Here is an 18,546-nt window from a genome sequence, read left to right as displayed (position 1 = left end):
CCAATATTCCATTTTGCCATTGAGGTTAAGTAACTATCCTGGGGTCACAGAGCCAGTATGTGGGGGAAGCAGGATTTGAACCCATGAAATAGGACTCAGTGCTGCTCTACTATTTTGCCTCTAGAAGGATAGCTGATGAGAACGGTTCTTGTGGAATGTGGCTGTGCTCATTTTGCAGTTTCCTTACCCAATCAAAGCTTCTTTGAGGCTTCTGAGACCTCCAACGTCATATGCACTACATCAGGCAAAATTTAAAGTATTAGATTCATTATCATGTTTCACGATGGGGTACCTTTTTCATGTACCAGTTGGGTTAGTTCTAACTCAATTTAAAATCCAGCACATTTATAGTGTACCAAGATTCTGCAGTTCCCACAAAAGCTAGATTTAAAAGGCCTATTTGTAGCTTAGAATTTATGGAAAAATTCACTTTCAATTAAAAAGAAAAACTTGTTTTAAAGACTGGTGATTCACCACATGCTGTGCTGTGTTCCTCGTGCGAAGAACTCTCTTCCCTTTTGCACACACCCACTTAAATTCAGTTTGCAGCACAACCCAGTTACATTTTAATTTCCCATCAGATCATCTTTTTTTGGCAAATTCAGAGGTGGTCAACTTTACCATAAAAATAACTTATTTCCAATTAAGCTTTTATCAGAAAACTGTTTTTATAACGTTTTCAATTAAGAGAGTTGCTCTTTGGAAAGTGATTATGTACTTAGAGAATAAATTACTGGATATTTTTTCCTCCTCGTGTAACAGTTTTTCTCATGCATCTGTATCCAAAGTAGGCATCTTCTGGTGTTTTTTTGTTTGAAAATGTTGTTGCCTTATCCCCAAAGAATAGGATATGCTGTTGTCTGAAAGAAAATCTCTAGAGCTATAAAAGCCTAAGCTTTATGATATTTTGAGGTAATGATAGATCATGACTAATAAGTTAATCAGAATCTGTCGGGAATATGAAAACCTCATCTGTGGTTGTTTCTCTTCATTTCTGAGTTGCTGATAAGTCTGAAAATTGACCAGCATAGGTGTCTCCAACTATCCAAAGATTAATAATGTTTAGGAAAACACTTCCATACTTTGGGCTTTTCAGAATGAGAAAATTTTAGGGTTTAATTGGCCTTCATAATTAATATTAAACTCTAATCACTGATAAAAGTTGAGAGCTAGAAAAGGAAATAAGGCTACAAATTAGAAAAAAATATGTAATAGAAATTCACATTCACTGTGAATTTCTGCTAATAAGCTAATAATTTCTGCTGATAACACTTTAAGTGACTTTGTTCACTGGCCTTTTTAAAACAACAGAAAAAGTCATGGTAACAATCTTATAGAATCTGAAAAATAAAAGAGGAAAACAGCCCATTTTGTTAATCTTTTAGCTTTCTTTCAATGTTTTAAATGCATATTATCACTCATTTGTTCTTATGTTCATACAATTTTCATTTTTATGTTGTTCACATGAATTTTATATTTTAAATCTTTACCAATTTTACCCCATAGGCTTTATAAACTTTATTTTGTAACAACTGTATAACATTTCAGGAAGATTTTTCCGCTTTGCTATTTTTGAATACTTAATTCGCTTATAATTTTTAAATTGCTATTGCTAGGATGTACATAATAAAGATTATGGATCACCTATATTTTAAGTTATTCATTAGGAAAAATTGTTTTAATATGCCCACTGCTGGCAATATTGGCATTTTATATCTTTTGCTATTATTTGCCAAATTTATTTCTAAATGGTTATAGAAATTTTTAGTGCCATCAACGTTAGCACATCTTTTTCATTATGGCCATTTAAATTTTTGTTAATGTTTTCTGGGACAGTTTTTTTTTTTAATGTTTATTTATTTTGAGAGAGAGAGAGAGAGAACATGAGGAGGGAAGGGGCAGACAAAGACAGAGAGAGAATCCCAAGCAGGCTCTGTGCTGCCAGCATGAAGCCTGATGCGGGACTCAACCTCCCAAACCTTGAGATCATGACCTGGGCTGAAATCAAGAGTCGGACACTTAACCAACTGCGCCACCCAGGCACCCCTTTTCTGGGGCAGTTTTAAGTATGAAGAAGCAGGCTGCTAGTTATTTAAGGAGGGGTAATTCTTACCTGCTTTTTTCCTGGTTTGACTTCAACATGGTTATGAACTGCTTTTGACTATATGATGGAGACCCTCCCAAATTGTCTTCCCTAGATTGGACTCTCATCACTGAGTGGAATGCCTATCAAGTCCTTGGAAGAGATTAAAAACCTCTTCCAGAGATTGTCTGTGCGAAGATCAAGTTCGCCGTCACTTGCCAGTGGGAAAGAGCCATCTTCTGGGATCCCAAGTGCCTTTGTGAGCAGACTCTCTCTCTTTAGTCGGATGAAACTGGCTTCACCTGTGGAGGAAGAGGTCTCCCAAACTAGCAAGAGCCCTCGGGACTCTAGTAATTCTGCTCGCCCTACAGAGACTGAGAAACAGAACTGTGATGCAGGCCTCACCGATGGCAAGGTGGAATGCTCCCCTGGACAGCCGTTGGCCTCCAGCCTGTGTTATGAGGCTGAGAGCCCAGACGAAGCGGCCTTGGTGTATGCCGCCCGGGCTTACCAATGCACTTTACGGTCCCGGACACCAGAGCAGGTCATGGTGGACTTCGCTGCTTTGGGGCCATTAACGTTTCAACTCCTGCACATCCTGCCCTTCGACTCAGTAAGAAAAAGAATGTCTGTTGTTGTTCGACACCCCCTTTCCAACCAAGTCGTGGTATACACAAAGGGTGCAGATTCTGTAATCATGGAGTTGCTCTCTGTGGCTTCCCCGGGTGAGTTCATACAGAACTGAAAGCGGGGATATGAAGGGCTCAGAAATTCAAAGGCCACTCCAGATGGTTTTATAAAGACAAGCAAGTGGATATTTGAGGGATCAGCTGCACTTGGCAAAGTAGGGGAAGCTGCCTAGGATTTGGTGAGAAAGCATGTAAGTCTGGGGGCTATACAGACCTGGGTGCAGATCTGACCTATGTCTTGGTAAAGTTACCTACTACTCTGTGCCTAAGTGTTCAATAAATGGGGATTGTAGTACCTTTTTTGTAGGTTCCTCAGAGGTTTAATGACATGCCATATCCAGTATATGGAGAGCCTTTGTCCAGTGCCTACCAAATGGCAGGTGTTCAGTGAATGGCAGATAGCATTATTATAGTTACTGTTACTACCGTTATTGATGGTGTGGGAATGGTGTTTGTATTAAGTTCATGGTGCTTTTCCCCAGGGAGGAAGGAACAAGGGAAAGCTTTATTCTGAGGGTCCCTTTAATAAATGCACAGTTGGGACTCAAAACTACAAGGTCTTTTGTTTGTTGTGGGGTAAGCCACCATTGTTTGTAAAACTTTGTCTTTAATTGGGCAGCCTGGAGGGAATACTTGTGTTTTGTTAATTATTTCAGATGGAGCAAGTCTGGAAAAACAACAGATGATAATAAGAGAGAAAACCCAGAAACACTTGGACGACTATGCCAAACGAGGCCTACGCACGTTATGTATAGCGAAGAAGGTGAGGCTCTCAGGCGCATCTTCTTTATTCTTCCACCGTGTAGCCATCGTTTAATGGCGAGCATGTGTCAAACCCTGGTCTGGATAATTGGCAAAGCCCCTGGATCATGGGCTTTCTGTTCACAGCTTCTCCCTTCCATATGTATTGGCTGCTTGGAGTTTGTTCTCCAAAGTAGTGTTTTGCTTGGAGAACAAGCCACAAGGGTACCTAAAAGTTCTGTTCTCTGAGTTCTCATGTGCTGTGTTAGAAACCAGAGTATCGATTTCCGTGTGTCATTCTGGGCTCTAGCGAGTATGAAAGACAGGGATGTACAGGTAGATCAAAGTATCAGTGCATTAGTTGCCATCCATTATAATTTTTAAATACGAGGCTCTCCAGGAAGCCTGAATTGGAGATTGTAGCGAGCACCTAAGACAAATGTAGGGATCGCTCATTTCTGTAGAAATTTATAGTGCCATCAACGTTAGCACATCTTTCAAATTCTAGTTCTGACGAGCTGCATTAGGGAAGCTGGGATCCATTGCAGACTCTTAGTCATTATTTAGTCACCCAGCTGCATATAGAATCAAAAGCGTGCTCCACACAAAGTTGTAAGAAAAATGGAGAGTTTCAAGATGAAAGCAAAAGGAGAGAATGCTGCCTTTTCAAGTGGAATGATCCTGTCCCTGATAAAAATGCAGCCCAATAAATGTCAGATTTTCCTAAATCAGATTACCTTGTGAGTGAGAATAAGTAGATAGAGAAGTTGCCTCACTCCCTCCACCTCACGTTGCTTTTTGAGAACCAAAATGTGGATATCTCCCTCTATGGCAACCTGAAGAAAGAGGAAAATGTATCATTGGTTCCTTCTCCAGGAATTTCATTTAATATTTTTGGAAGAGTACTTCCTTGCTCCACTCATACAGCTCCCTCTCTCTTTTCACCTTTACAAATAACTAACTCCACAAACTAACCGTCAAAAGATATTAGCGGTGCTGTTGGCTATGTAATACCTCAAACTGAGCAGTCCTGACACCACTTTCTCAACTGCACCATTAGAATCTTTCTAGATTTGGGGCGCCTGGGTGGCGCAGTCGGTTAAGCGTCCGACTTCAGCCAGGTCACGATCTCGCGGTCCGGGAGTTCGAGCCCCACGTCAGGCTCTGGGCTGATGGCTCGGAGCCTGGAGCCAGTTTCCGATTCTGTGTCTCCCTCTCTCTCTGCCCCTCCCCCGTTCATGCTCTGTCTCTCTCTGTCCCAAAAATAAATAAACGTTGAAAAAAAAAAATTAAAAAAAAAAAAAAAAAAAGAATCTTTCTAGATTTAACTGCCACGTGGAGACCTCTTCCAACTGCGTACCCCCTGGGTTAATTAAAGAAATTAACCCACTCTCATCATGTATGATGCCTAGAATTTCCAAGAACTACTGAGCTATCGTGTCCATCCATTATCAGTGTTAAAGAAGTCTGACCATAGAGCTTGGGAAGGTTGTAACCAGGTGGTGTGAGAACCTGGCATAAGTATGTCTAGAGAGAGGAATACCGAAAACAGGTTGATGGCTTGGTATTCAGCTAGTGGTCAGTCCTGGTGGGATCCCACAAGATGATCTGGCCTGTCTCATAGCTCTTTTTACCCCCCTAGGTCATGAGTGACACTGAATACGCAGAGTGGCTGAGGAACCACTTTTTAGCAGAAACCAGCATTGACCACAGGGAAGAGTTACTCCTTGAATCTGCCATGAGGTTGGAGAACAAGCTAACTTTACTTGGTAGGTAGACTCTTGTGTTGTCTGAATGGAAAATTTTGAAAAACACTGGCTCTCTCTAAGTAAGTTATTCACCAGTGGTTTTTTCCCCCCTACTTTGATCTAATAGAGCACATAGTTCTGTCTACCGTGTCCAGTCTGATCTCTACCCGGTTTTCAATTCTTTTCATTCTGTTTTCCGCTGCAGTGAACTAGACTCCCATTTATGGTGGGATCAGGGTGGTCGTCCTTAAGAAGATCATTTAAAACCTTATCACTTTAACTTAGAATACCAAGTCAAATAAATATCCTGGTTCCCCCTGGTTCAAGAGGACTTCCAGCTTAAGTTTCTTGCCAGGCCTTGGATAAGGTACTTAATATGTGTTGTCTCTTTGAACCTTCACAACAAATCTCTAAATTATTTGGAGGAAACTTGGGGCACAGAGCAGCTCATTGACTTGTTCAAAGTCACACTAACAGCTGATAGAGCTGCGGAGAAACTCGGGTCTACCTAGCAACAGGGCCTGTGTGCTTTGTATGTACCTGCAACTGGACCAATGAAATTTTCTCTCTTCTCTTACTTCCTGATTGCTGGTAAAAGTTGCACAAACGACTCCTCTTGTCTCAGTCTGAGTTGTGCCTTGAAATCATCTGGGGCACTTTAAGATACTAGTGCAGGGCACCTGGGTGGTGCAATCGGTTAAGCATCCCACCTTGGCTCAGGTCATGATCTCAGTTTGTGAGTTTGAGCCCCCGTGTCAGGCTCTCTGCTGACAGCACAGTACCTGCTTCAGAGCCTCCCTCTCCTCTCTCTCTGCCCCTCACCCGCACTCATGCACTCTCTCTCTCTATCAAAAATAAATAAACATTTAAAAAAAGTTAAAAAAGGGCACCTGGGTGGCTCAGTTGGTTAAGTGTCCGACTTTGGCTCAGGTCATGATCTCACAGTTCATAGGTATGAGCCCCGCATTGGGCTCTATGCTGACAGCTCAGAACCTGGAACCTGCCTCAGATTCTGTGTCTCCCTCTCTCTGCCCCTCCCCACTAGCACTCTGTCTCTCTCTCTCTCAAAAATATATAAACATTAAGAAAAAATTTTTAATAAAAAAACCTGCATCCTATTCTCAGGGATTCTGATTCAGTTGGTCTGATGTGTGACTGGGACATTGGAATTTTCAAAAGATCCCCAAGGAATGCTGAGCCAGCCAAGGTTGAGAACCACTGTCTCCGAGTCTGGACATCTAGATTCTAATCTAAGTGCTAACATAGCAAGAGACCAGCATCGGAGTTCCACTCCTCTGGTTCAGAGAAAAACAATGATCCCACTTTGTGTCGAGTCACTAGAGTAATAGTGCTGTCCTACGTCATTTCTTTGTGACAGCATCAGTTGTATGGGTCTCCCTCTCCTTGTCTGAAATTCCAAACTCAAAAACGCTCTGTGGGTTTAGTGCCAGAACTCATTTGGCTATAAAAATCAGGTCTGGTCTGATAAACTTTTGTAAGTCTTTATTTTCCTAACTAGTGTGAACATTTGAAAGTTTTCCACAGAAATATTAATATGTTTGGTTATCAGATACTTCAAAATATGATAGATGCACTATATTACCTTCATAAAATATGAAAAAATTTGAATTCCAAAACTTACCTGGCCCCGGTTGTTTTAGCAAAAGGAATTATGGACTTCTAATATCTATTTTTAGTGCTGTTTCATAATATAAGCCACTTATTGGCAAGAACATTCTTTGAAAGCCTGTCCTTACCCTTGGGAGTGTCACAGAATTACAAAATCTTAGAGAAAGGTTGCATAAGTAACTGAAACAAGTCCCCCTCAATTTACGGAGAGGAAAGCTAGCCACAAGGAAAACAAGTAAGTTTAATAAGCTCATTGATTCCTAAGGCTTCCCTCCCAGAATATTACTTTGTATATGATTTTGGTCTGGGTCCACACTTCTTTGAATCTCTGGAAGCTGCTGGCACAGTTCGGGTAGTTCAGGATTGGGTTGACAAACAGATACAGTTCACTTATAGCCTAGGTGAGCTCCTACTGGCTTCAGTTTCTCACAGGCTCTGTTGCACTTTGGCTATCTTTTAGGTGCTACTGGCATTGAAGACCGTCTGCAGGAGGGAGTCCCCGAGTCTATAGAAGCCCTTCAAAAAGCCGGCATCAAGATCTGGATGCTGACAGGGGACAAGCAGGAGACAGCTGTCAACATAGCTTATGCATGCAAACTACTGGAGCCAGATGACAAGCTCTTTATCCTCAATACCCAGAGTAAAGTATGTGTAATGAGATTGAGTCTTTTTTTTTTTTTTTTCCATAGCCAAGGGAGCATTTGTGATTTGATGAATGGAAGGAGGAAAAAAAAACCAATAACCATTAGCTCCTTGATAATTACTTCTTCTATCCAGCAACCTAGCTTGTGCTTGGGAAGGTACCATAGTTCTTCTAAAGGCTTCATGGTTTAACATGATTCAAAGAAATTGTTGCTATAGAAAGTTGCCTTTTTATTTTCTATCTGCTTTCCCTTACCCCCCATTGGATTTCCAGGGATCTGATAAGATTTAGCCCATAATGAAAAACTATGTCAAATTCTTGGACAGGAATATACCTCTGTTTCAAGTTGAGGGGAAGTGATGATTTCTGTCAGAATTAGGTGAGTAAATTGGTATTTTTATGGTTAATTCCAAAAATAGACTCTTGGGATAATTATGCCCTCTAGTGGTAATTCTTAGATAGTACCGTTGAGAATGTCAAGTTTGTAGAACTGTTTTAAGGAAAGGGAAAATTTTTTTTTTCCTTAAGGAGTTTAAGAGGTTTGGATACAGCTTATTATTTTTTTTTTATAATTGTCCCTGCCCCATCTCCCATTAAATTCTAACACAAATTTCTAATGAGTTGAATGGGTTTTTTTTTTTGTTTTTAATTTTCCAGTATAGTAATAACCTCTGAGATTTGTGCATGCCGCTTAATTAGCTTGGAAAACCTTTCTCCCTCCTTCCTCAAAGTCAGACTTTATCAGTGGCATCCATACTCTGCCAGCAACCCGCCTCTCAGAAATCCTCTGGAGCTTCTCATCTGGATCACATCTTGGGGCTGTCACAGGCTGCCATGTTTGGTTAGCCATGTTATTATGGTCGGGCCTCAGTCAATACCTAACCAGATCATATATTTTAAGGAAAGAGAACTTTCCTTTTCAACACAGGGTGGGTTCTCCTTGGCAGTTGGCTGTGATCCAGAGACCCATAACCACAACCTCCAGCCAGCTCCTAGTACCAGCCAGGTCTGAGCACAAGAAAATTGTCATTAGTCATTTTGGTCACTAAAATGGATGTGCCCTAAGGCTGGTAAGACCCTGGTTCATTTACTTGGTCTTCCAGTGATCAGGTATGTGACCTTGTAGAGTTTTCTTCTGGACCTTTTCCCTAACCTGTGATGTGAGAGTAACATCTATTTCATAGGGTCATTGTAGGCATTAAATGAGAAAATATAAACTATAAATTAAACATGTAGTACCTGTCAGAAAGGGTTCAATTACCATTGAAAAGGAAGTCAGTTCTTTTTATTTGATTTCAACTTTGACATTTTTATGAGCAGTAAAATCCATAGGATCATAGAGCTTATTTGTAAATACACAATTATAGTTGAAGATATTTAAAGTTACCAATTCAAGAAGTCTTTATAGAGTATCCACTGTGGACTGTTCTAAATGCAAAAAATACATTTTTTTTTAAATTATCAAAAGCTGTTCCACCTATGTGAATTTTCCAGGTAATTAACAGAGCACAGTGAACACAATTTAGTTTTATGGTGACTCAAGTCCATCCATATAAAATGCCAGGCACATAGTAGGGGCTAAGTCACTATATTATTTTCATTTTTTTCCCCCATTCTCCTCTATCCATCAGGAGATGCTAAGAATTAAAAAAGAAAGATCACGGAACCTGGTTGGCCAGTTAGTGAAGAAATTGCTTCTGTGACATTCTAAGTGAGCCACCTGGAAACCAGTAGAATATCTGGTCATTTCTGTAGTGTAGTACTTCAGCTTTACAAATTTCTATCAACTCTTGTTCCTAAATCTGCAAGTTAGATTACAGTAAATGTCGCCACTTATAAACTTTACATAGTTTCCATTCTCATAAAAGTCCTGGGTCTGTTTTTTTGGGGGGGAAAGGTTAATATAACTATATATTGGATTCTTTATTGCCTTTTGATATATAAAGGCCTTTCAGGATTCAGCATTTAATTTTTAAGTTTTGTTTTTATTATTTCACTTATAATTTTTTCCTGAGATAGTAACTTTATTTTCATGCTGGTTAGAATCCATAGAAGGCTTTCTTATTCGTGATCTTACTGGACAGTTACAACAAGGACACAGATCAGGTAAAATTATCCTCATTTTTATAGCCTGAAACTCCAAAAGGTTGTGGTTTGTCTACTCACAGCTGATTACTTGTCAAGCATACATTTTGTATTGAATTACATATTATATAATCTATATCTATCTGTAGTTATTCTCATTATTCGTGGAGTTAAGTTCTATACAGTTGCTGCAAATGCTGTATTAGTGAATACTGAACCAAACGTAGTATTAGGTTGCCATAAGCCTCTGGTCACAACATTGTGTCAACCAATCAATATAGAACCTTGTTCCATGCGTGTTTCTGTTTAAAAAAAATTTATTGTATGTATTATAACATTGAATTTTTGGCCAATCACAACCTTCTAGTACATAGGACCCCTAGACAGCACTGTGCACTTCAGCAGCGCTATGCTTGGAGGCCATTTTAAACAGGGAAATTAACAAGAAGCACAAACATACAGAAAATGTGTCACCAAACAGTGAAAAGGACACTTATTTACAGTACAGGAGCTGACATAAGATAGAGCATCACCTTGTTCAGTTTCGGCTGGAGTCATATCACGTGACTCAAAAAATTTCTATCTGTGCATGTTTACCAATGACCATGAAAGCACTACAAGTATTGATTGTGGGATTACAGATAAATTTTAGCAAGTAGGTGAATTCACAGATATGGAATCTGCAAATAATGAAAATTGAGTGTATATATGTATTTCTATAACGAAAACGTAATTTATAGAACTAAATGCATGCTCAAATAAGAGGATAAAAATGTCTATAATCATTCTATAAACATAAAACTACAGATAATTTTTGTTCATATTTTAGAGGGCTTCTACTCAAGCCTGTATTCTGTGCACCCTGAGCATACAAGGACTGTCGTTATGTATCGTATAGTATTGTAATTGTATTTTTTCACTTAACAAATGCCATTAAGTATCATCTCATGTTAATAGACTCGCTGATTTTCAGTGACTCAAGGGTATGTTACCATCTGAATATATCGTTTTAATGTAACCAAACTCTAGAAGGTTTTTTAAAATAACTTTTTACTATTATATGTTGAGCCTATAAAGGGCATATTTGATTCACCTTTGTATACTTTTCCTCAGAAGCTTTTGACATGTATGGGATCAGAGTGACATGTATGGGACCTGTGAGTGAGGGGATCTCTTACGAATGAACTCTTTCAGTCTTTTTTTTTTTTCTTTTTCTTTCAGTCTTAATGTCTAAACTTAAATGCAGTGCTCGTGGATTTTGTTAGGCTCTGTCCTTAGTGGTCACTTGACACAATAATTTCTGGGTAATTTTATTGTCAGTCTTCTTGAGTAGAATCCATCCAATGAGTATTTATTGAGTGTCTGATGTGACCCTCTCTCAGGCATTGTGAAGGCTTCAAAAGTAAATTAAAAATGATATCTGTCTTCATGGTACTTCTTAACTATGTGGGGTGAAGAGAGTGGAGGGATGTGCACAGACCAAACGTGACAAGCACCACTGAAAACATCCCAACCAGAACATAAGCTCGATAAGGGCAGGGGTCTTCTTGTGCTCGTTGGCCAATCCCCAGTGCCTAGGATGTTTTCTAGTACAAAGTGGTTTCTCAATAAACCACTGTGAATGAATGAATGTTGAGTCCAAAAGAAGATAAAAATAGTAACTATTATTTTTTAAATTCTGTGTCATGCCTTACACTAGGAACTTTGCACACATTATTTCACTTCTTCTTGACAATGATGTTATAATGTGTAGACATTTGCATTTTCTGATGAGAAAGCTGAGAGGTTCAGAGAGGTTACATAATTTTCCTAATGTCAAGCAGATAGTAAATGGTAGAAAAAGACCAAAGAACTCTTGGGAGTCACTGTTTGAGAAGGTAAATTGTACAAATAAATAAATTCTCAGCTATTTTTAGTTGCAGAATTGGGGATGAGAGGTCTCTTCCATCCTATTAACTGATCTCCTCCCTCCTCCCCCCCCCCCCCCCGATCTCTGTGGAAAAGCTGGGAGGTCTTCAAAAGTAACGGGTTGAGGAAGTACCTGGGGTTGCCTTTATACAGCAGTTGCTAAAGAATGACAATGATAAATTTAGCTGGGTATGGCCACCAAGGGAGCCCTAAGGCCAAGTGTCTTTGCCTCTTGTTTCAAGGATGCCTGTGAGATGCTGATGAGCACAATTTTGAAGGAACTTCAGAAGAAGAATCCAGCCTGTCCAGAGCAAGCATTGTTAAGTGAGGGCTTACACCAGTCCCCAGCCACACAGGACTCAGGGCTGCGGGCTGGACTCATCATCAATGGGAAGACCCTGGAGTTCGCCCTGCAGGAGAGTCTGCAGAAGCAGTTCCTGGAGCTGACTGCCTGCTGTCAAGCTGTGGTCTGCTGCCGAGCCACCCCCCTGCAGAAAAGCGAGGTAGTGAAGTTGGTGCGCAACCATCTCCAGGTGATGACGCTGGCCATCGGTGAGTGGGGATGGAACCGGCCGCGTGCTCCTCACTTTCATGCCACGCTAGGGGCTGATCCTTCTGTTCCGTCCTTCCTTCTGTACTTCTGTCTACCCTTCTGTCTGTCTGTCCTTTCCCTCCCCCACTTTCTTTCTCCCTTTCCTCTCTGCTTCCTCCCTATCCTCCACTCCTTCCCTTCTTGCCTTCATCACCTTTTTGACCACTTGCTTCGAACCACATGGTAGGGATGTGATGTGGAGAACAACATAGTAGGACTTTGGGTTACATGTGAGATCCCCAAATCAACTAAGTTAAGGAGGGTAAATGTACTGAATCATAAAACTGAAAAATCTAGGGGTTCTACCTTCAGAAAAGTTAAATTTAGGGACATGAACAAATCATTTATTTATTCATTCAACAAATATTTATCGAGTGCCTTCTGTGTACCAGACATTTTTCTAGGCACTGGAGATAAAGGAGTATATAAATTGACAAAGTACTTTTTCCTAAGGAGCTTATATCCACTAGAAGGCATATAGTAAAAAATGAAACAAAACAAAAAAGCCATACATATATATCAGATAGTGACAAACTATTAAAAAAAATAAAGCAGAGACGTAGAGCACTAGGGGAGGGAGGGGGGCTGCTAGCTTAAATGTTTTTCAGAGACAATCTCTGAAGTTTGCAGGTGGGCAGAGACTTGAAGAGAATGATCAGGGAGCCATGGAGATCTGAGGGGAGAACATTCCTGGTGAGGGCAGTGAAAGTGAAGACTGTGGGCTAAATTTGGGGTGCCTCAAGACCCATGCAGGTTGAGCAAAGGGAAGAGTTTTCTAGGTGAGTGATGGGCAGAGAGGTGGCAGGTGGCCAAATCACGTAGGGTCCTGGAGGCCATTATACGTTTTTGGCTTGTATCTGAGGAGGTAGGGAGTCTTGGGAGAACTTTGAACAGAGAAGGAAAATGATCTGCTTTAAATTTAAGAGGATCACATGGCTACTGTGTTGAGAGTAACTGTTGGATGCAAGGACATAGGTAAAGAGGCTACTGGAATGGAGAGTTGGGAGGCTACTGGAATAATTCAGGCAATTCAGGTGGTGGTGGCTTGAGCCCAGATGAGACATGAAACAGGGTCAGCTAATAGACATGGTTTGGAAAAAGAGCTGGTGACACATGCTGATGAATTTCATGTGTTGTATGATAGAAGGCGTTAAAGGAAACAAGAAGATTTTTGTCTCTGAGAGCAGAGGGATGGAACCAGGAGGGCAGGGGAATCAGGAACTGGGACACACGCATCTGAAATTTGAACAGGTCCATAGAGATCTGAGCAGGGATGTGTCAGGTGGGCAGCTCGATAGGAAGTCTGGAATTTAGAAGTCTGGAATTTAGCAGTGAGGGATTGGCTGGAGATACAAACTGGGGAATTATAAGCCTAGATGATACTTAATGTCTGGCTAGTAGATGCGACCACCAAAATATGAGTATAAATGGAAGAGAGAAGCTGTGTGAGATTAAGCTCTGAGATACCGCAGTGTTCAGAAATGGCAAGATGAGGACTCAGCCATCTCTTGTAGCCTCTATTTTTACCTGGATTGCTTTCAGTCTCAGGTAGCTTCTCCCCTCAGCGTGCTTGCTGATACAGCTGCCAAAAATTCCTAGGTTTACATCCTATCCTGTTAGCAACCTGAGTGAAAAGATAGCAACTCTTTTCAAGTTGCTGGAGTAAAGAATCAGGATGAGAGTGGAATTTTGTTCAGCTGTCTTATTGAATGAACATATAAATGAATGAATTGTTCAAGCCCCTGGATCCAGATGTTCCTGAGGCTAGAACTTCTGGATATGTCAATTACATCATTGGAGTCAGGTGCCCATCTCTGAGCCAATCACCAAGGCCAGGAAACAGACGATGCTAATTGTCTAGACCTGGGTGAGTTGCTGTCCTACATCTGGGGTTTTCGGTTCATCCCTAATAAACCACATGGACTCAGAGTTCCCAAGCAAAATCAGGATACTGTTACCAGAAAACAGTGAATGATCAGTGGGCATTTGGGGACAACAAATGGTCATTACCAACAGGAATGTAATACTTCTCCTAAGAAGCTGCCAGTGTGTGGGGCGCCTGGGTGTCTCAGTCGGTTGAGCGTCCGACTTCGGCTCAGGTCATGATCTCACGGTCCGTGAGTTCGAGCCCCGAGTCAAGCTCTGTGCTGACAGCTCAGAGCCTGGAGCCTGTTTCAGATTCTGTGTCTCCCTCTCTCTCTGACCCTCCCCCCGTTCATGCTGTCTCTCCCTGTCTCAAAAATAAATAAACGTTAAAAAAAAATTTAAAAAAAAAGAAGCTGCCAGTGTGTTGGGGAGACCAAGAAATATGTAGCAGTCGTAATATCATATGATAGAGAAACGCAGGGTGGTGCCGGAGTCTAAGGAAGAGGCATCTGACCTAAAGGGAGGATGAGAAGGATCTCCCAGAGGAACTGACCTCTAAGCTGAGGGCAAGAGCAATTGAAATCCAGCCACGTGAGGTGGGGTGGTGAGGGCAGTGTTACAGGATACGGAAACTGCATGAGTGGTGGCTGGAAGGAGCCAATTTTCCAATATCTGGAAAATTGAAAGTAAAGTGAGTGGCACGGAAAAAGATAAGTCCAGAAAGGTTGCCTTAGCGGGAAGGATTTTTAAGGATTTTAAGTGTCGAATTTGGAATCCTTCCTCATGGCAGTGGGATGCCGCGCTTCATTTCTCTTTAACTGGCTTCCAGGTCATTTGCAGACCTAGGATCAACGTTGAAGGATTTGTTTGCTTGGGTGGTCGCTGTTGCTTTGCAAAAAGTCTGTATCTTTTCTTTACCCTTCATACGTTTCTCAGCTTTTCTTCTGTCTCCTGAAGGTGATGGTGCCAATGATGTCAGCATGATACAGGTGGCAGACATTGGGATGGGGATCTCCGGTCAAGAAGGCATGCAGGTGAGTGGACGCCATCCACCCATGTGCCACAGACTTCACCTGCCCACTCCAGGGCAACGTCTTTTCACAGTAAAATCTCTGTTGTAGAGTGAGGCTGGCTGTGGCTAGATCAGGAGTGGGAGGCAGGAAGACAGGGAGTTGGTCTCTGCATTCATTCATTATCTACTGTGTGGGTGTTGGGGTATTTTCCTGGGTAATTTTAACCATGTGGTTCCCTTGTTCAGTTTAAAACATATAGCTCATCGGGGCGCCTGGGTGGCTCAGTGGGTTAAACGTCCGACTTCAGCTCAGGTCATGATCTCGTGGCCTGTGAGTTTGAGCCTGTCGTCGGGCTCTGTGCTGACATCTTGGAGCCTGGAGCCTGCTTCGGATTCTGTGTCTCCCCGTCTCCCTGCCCCTCCCATGCTCATGCTCTGTCTTTCAATAATAAATAAATGTTAAAAAATTTTTTTTAAATATCGTTCATCTAGAACATAAAAATATATATATTTAGTCCTGCAACAGCTGTGTGACTTTTTTTTTAATTTTATTTTTTATTTTTTATTTTTTTTATTTTTTTTCAACGTTTTTATTTATTTTGGGGACAGAGAGAGACAGAGCATGAACGGGGGAGGGGCAGAGAGAGAGGGAGACACAGAATCGGAAACAGGCTCCAGGCTCTGAGCCATCAGCCCAGAGCCCGACGCGGGGCTCGAACTCCCGGACCGCGAGATCGTGACCTGGCTGAAGTCGGACGCTTAACCGACTGCGCCACCCAGGCGCCCCTTTTTTTTAATTTTAAAGATATTTTCTTATGGTTTTATTTTATTTTTTTAATTTAAATTCAAGTTAATCAGCATGCACTGTAGTCTTGGCCTCAAGAGTAGAACCCAGTGATTCGTCTTATATATGACACCCAGTGTGTATCCCCAAAATTGCCCTCCTTAATGCCCATCACCCCGTTAGCTTATCCCCCCCACTCACCTCCCCTCCAGCAACCCTTAGTTTATTCTAGCTGTGTGACTTTTGACACTGCTGAGAGCTACTAAGAATTTGAATAAAAGACCTACAGACCTAAAGAGGAAGGGAGGGAGATAATATTTGAGAATGAGGGAGGGGGGTGCTCTTTGTGTGTGTGTGTGTGTGTGTGTATGTGTGTGTGTGTACACGTGTGAATATTATATCGTGTTTTAGGCACAAAATTCAGATAAAAGCTTGTCCAAAGACTGCTTTTCATGTATAGAGCAAATGCTGTTAGAGAAAGATAGGATAGAGGCTTAGGGTTTCCAGAGAATTGTAAATTATGACATTCTCTCCAACAGTTGAGAAATTCAGTGATCTCTTTGCCTGGCACATTCTACATTGTTACATAGTGTCAAGACTACAATACTTTTAATATTCTTCCCAGTGAGGGAGAAGCAGATGCATATTGTGATGCATGGCATTCTTGCTACGGGAGCTGCTTTCCAGAAAAGTACATTTGCTGAAATTGGGTCGAGTGGTAACCAAAGAGAAGTCTTGTTTCATGTGACCAGACTGGAAAGCTGAATAGTAACTCCAGGCAGACCATCAAGTCTCTGTGTTCATGAGTTTTGTTTGTTTCGGTTTGGTTTGTCTTCGTCTGGTCTGCGTTTGGCTTCGTCTGGTCTGCGTGTAACGTTTAAACAACAGATCGGACCAGTTGGAGCCTGATGATGGTCAGGCTGTCATGCTGTGTCTGTTTTAACACATTTGATTGCTCAGGGTGGCATTCTCTCCCCCTTGTCTCTGCAGGCTGTGATGGCCAGTGATTTTGCCATTTCTCAGTTCAAGCATCTCAGCAAGCTCCTCCTTGTCCATGGGCACTGGTGCTATACACGGCTTTCCAACATGATTCTGTATTTTTTCTACAAGAACGTGGTACGTAGCTCCAGACAATCTGTCCCTTCCCCCTTTACACTTTCTTATTCTGCTAGCATAAGGGATGAGGAGGAAATGCCCCCACGTTAAGTGGCTCTGCTTGCTGATGTTTGGGGAGCAGCCAGGAGCACTCCTGCTGCCTTACCAGAAATAATCTGCGAATGTGCTCCGTTTCAGCTGCTGACAGCAAATTGCTAGCCTTGTCCGTCTGCTGGCGTTTTCTATTCCCTATGCTTCTAAATTCAATTAAGTCCTGTCTGGTTCATTTAAGACCTAATTTTTGACCTTCCATGAAAAGGTAGTGACAAGCAGAATTATGAAATGTTTAATGCCGTCTGTCAGTAGAGAATGAAAATGTTTGCTTCCATTTTACAGAAGATACCAAAAAATACCTGGGGTCCTCAAACCAATGTCCCATGTTGTATGTGGAAGACACAGGTGCCAGGGACAACCCAGTTATCGTGCCTTAGCCTGTAGCTGGCTAACACTCAGAAATGAAGAATTCTCTGGCAAACCTGTAAAATGTATTTGTGGTTGAGAGTTATTTGATGGCCAAGGAACTTAATTTTGATTATATAGTTCCTAAAGAGGCAGAATTTGATGAGAATCCGAGCTTCTGATCTTTGACATACCATTTAAATTTCAGTCTCCTCCTTTATAAGATCGTGGTGACCTCAGATTGCTTCGCTTCACTTAAGTTCCTTCCAGGCAGAGTGATTATGTAAATATGTCATGATTTTTAGACTAAATTTATTCCTAGCCTTCAAAAAGTCCATAGGCAGTGCATTAATAGTAAACATAAATTTACATCACTCTATTGAAATACCACCTTTAGGAAAAAAATAACTTCAGTAGGTCATTTTTCGGATACTCCAGATGTGTAATTTAGATCCATGTATCTGTGTGTGTGTGTCTGTCTGTCTGTTGGTCAGCAGAACATTTTTTTTTTTTCTTTTGTCCTGTAGCACAATTAGCTTTTTTAAAATTCTGGGACTTAATGCTCACTGACTTCTACGTTTTTTTTAAATACTTTTTTTTTTTTAATACTTCCCAAGTTTTTTTTTAAATACTTTTGCATTTTTTTTGCTCGGAGCTTGGAGCCTGCTTCGGGTTCTGTGTCTCCTTCGCTCTCTGCCCCTCCCCTGCTTGTGCTCTCACTCTGTGTCTCAAAAATAAATAAATGTAAAAAAAAAAAATTGTAATTACCTTTGCATTTTCCTACCTTCTCCTCTTGTGGTGCAGCTCCTCTTTCCCCATAAAGCCCAGATTAAACCCAAGGGTTAAGAAACACTACTGTCAGAAAGAGAGGTGACGTATATCTTCAGAGAGTGGGGCACTGTTTATTATTAGAGACTGTCACCAGGGAACAAAGACAGAACAGAGACAACAGAGACGGAAAGATGGCTTTCTGCTGTGGAACCCTTGATGGCCACTCCCACTGATAACCTCACAATTTATCTCTACCTCTTTTGTACCTAGCAAAACAGTGAATGCTTTGTAAACTACGGAGAAAAAGGCCCAGTACCAGAAGCCATTCAAGTAACGTATGTTTCTGAGACTGTGGTTCTTGGATCTGAGAAAACTTTTGAGATACTGATGAAGACTATGAATTCACTCCCCAAAACACATGCACCAAATTAATACATTTTC

The 18,546-nt window shown here is 41.3% G+C and overlaps 1 protein-coding gene across 3 annotated transcripts in view; it reads left to right on the top strand.

Annotated features, from left to right (window-relative positions):
- ATP10D (ATPase phospholipid transporting 10D (putative)) overlaps positions 1-18,546 on the top strand; it is a 108,517-nt gene that overhangs the window by 73,815 nt on the left and 16,156 nt on the right. For all 3 annotated transcript variants that reach the window (XM_043572722.1, XM_043572724.1, XM_043572725.1), the window contains 7 exons: positions 2,199-2,808; positions 3,429-3,535; positions 5,156-5,282; positions 7,351-7,535; positions 11,769-12,078; positions 14,942-15,018; positions 16,771-16,896. In XM_043572722.1, the coding sequence (XP_043428657.1) occupies positions 2,199-2,808; positions 3,429-3,535; positions 5,156-5,282; positions 7,351-7,535; positions 11,769-12,078; positions 14,942-15,018; positions 16,771-16,896 (1,542 nt within the window). The remainder of the gene's footprint in view (positions 1-2,198; positions 2,809-3,428; positions 3,536-5,155; positions 5,283-7,350; positions 7,536-11,768; positions 12,079-14,941; positions 15,019-16,770; positions 16,897-18,546) is intronic.

This window comes from Prionailurus bengalensis, chromosome B1 (assembly GCF_016509475.1).
Source record: "Prionailurus bengalensis isolate Pbe53 chromosome B1, Fcat_Pben_1.1_paternal_pri, whole genome shotgun sequence".
Lineage (NCBI taxonomy): Eukaryota > Metazoa > Chordata > Mammalia > Carnivora > Felidae > Prionailurus > Prionailurus bengalensis.
The sequence above is the reverse complement of the archived record's forward strand: the minus strand, read 5'-3'. Positions and strand labels throughout refer to the sequence as shown.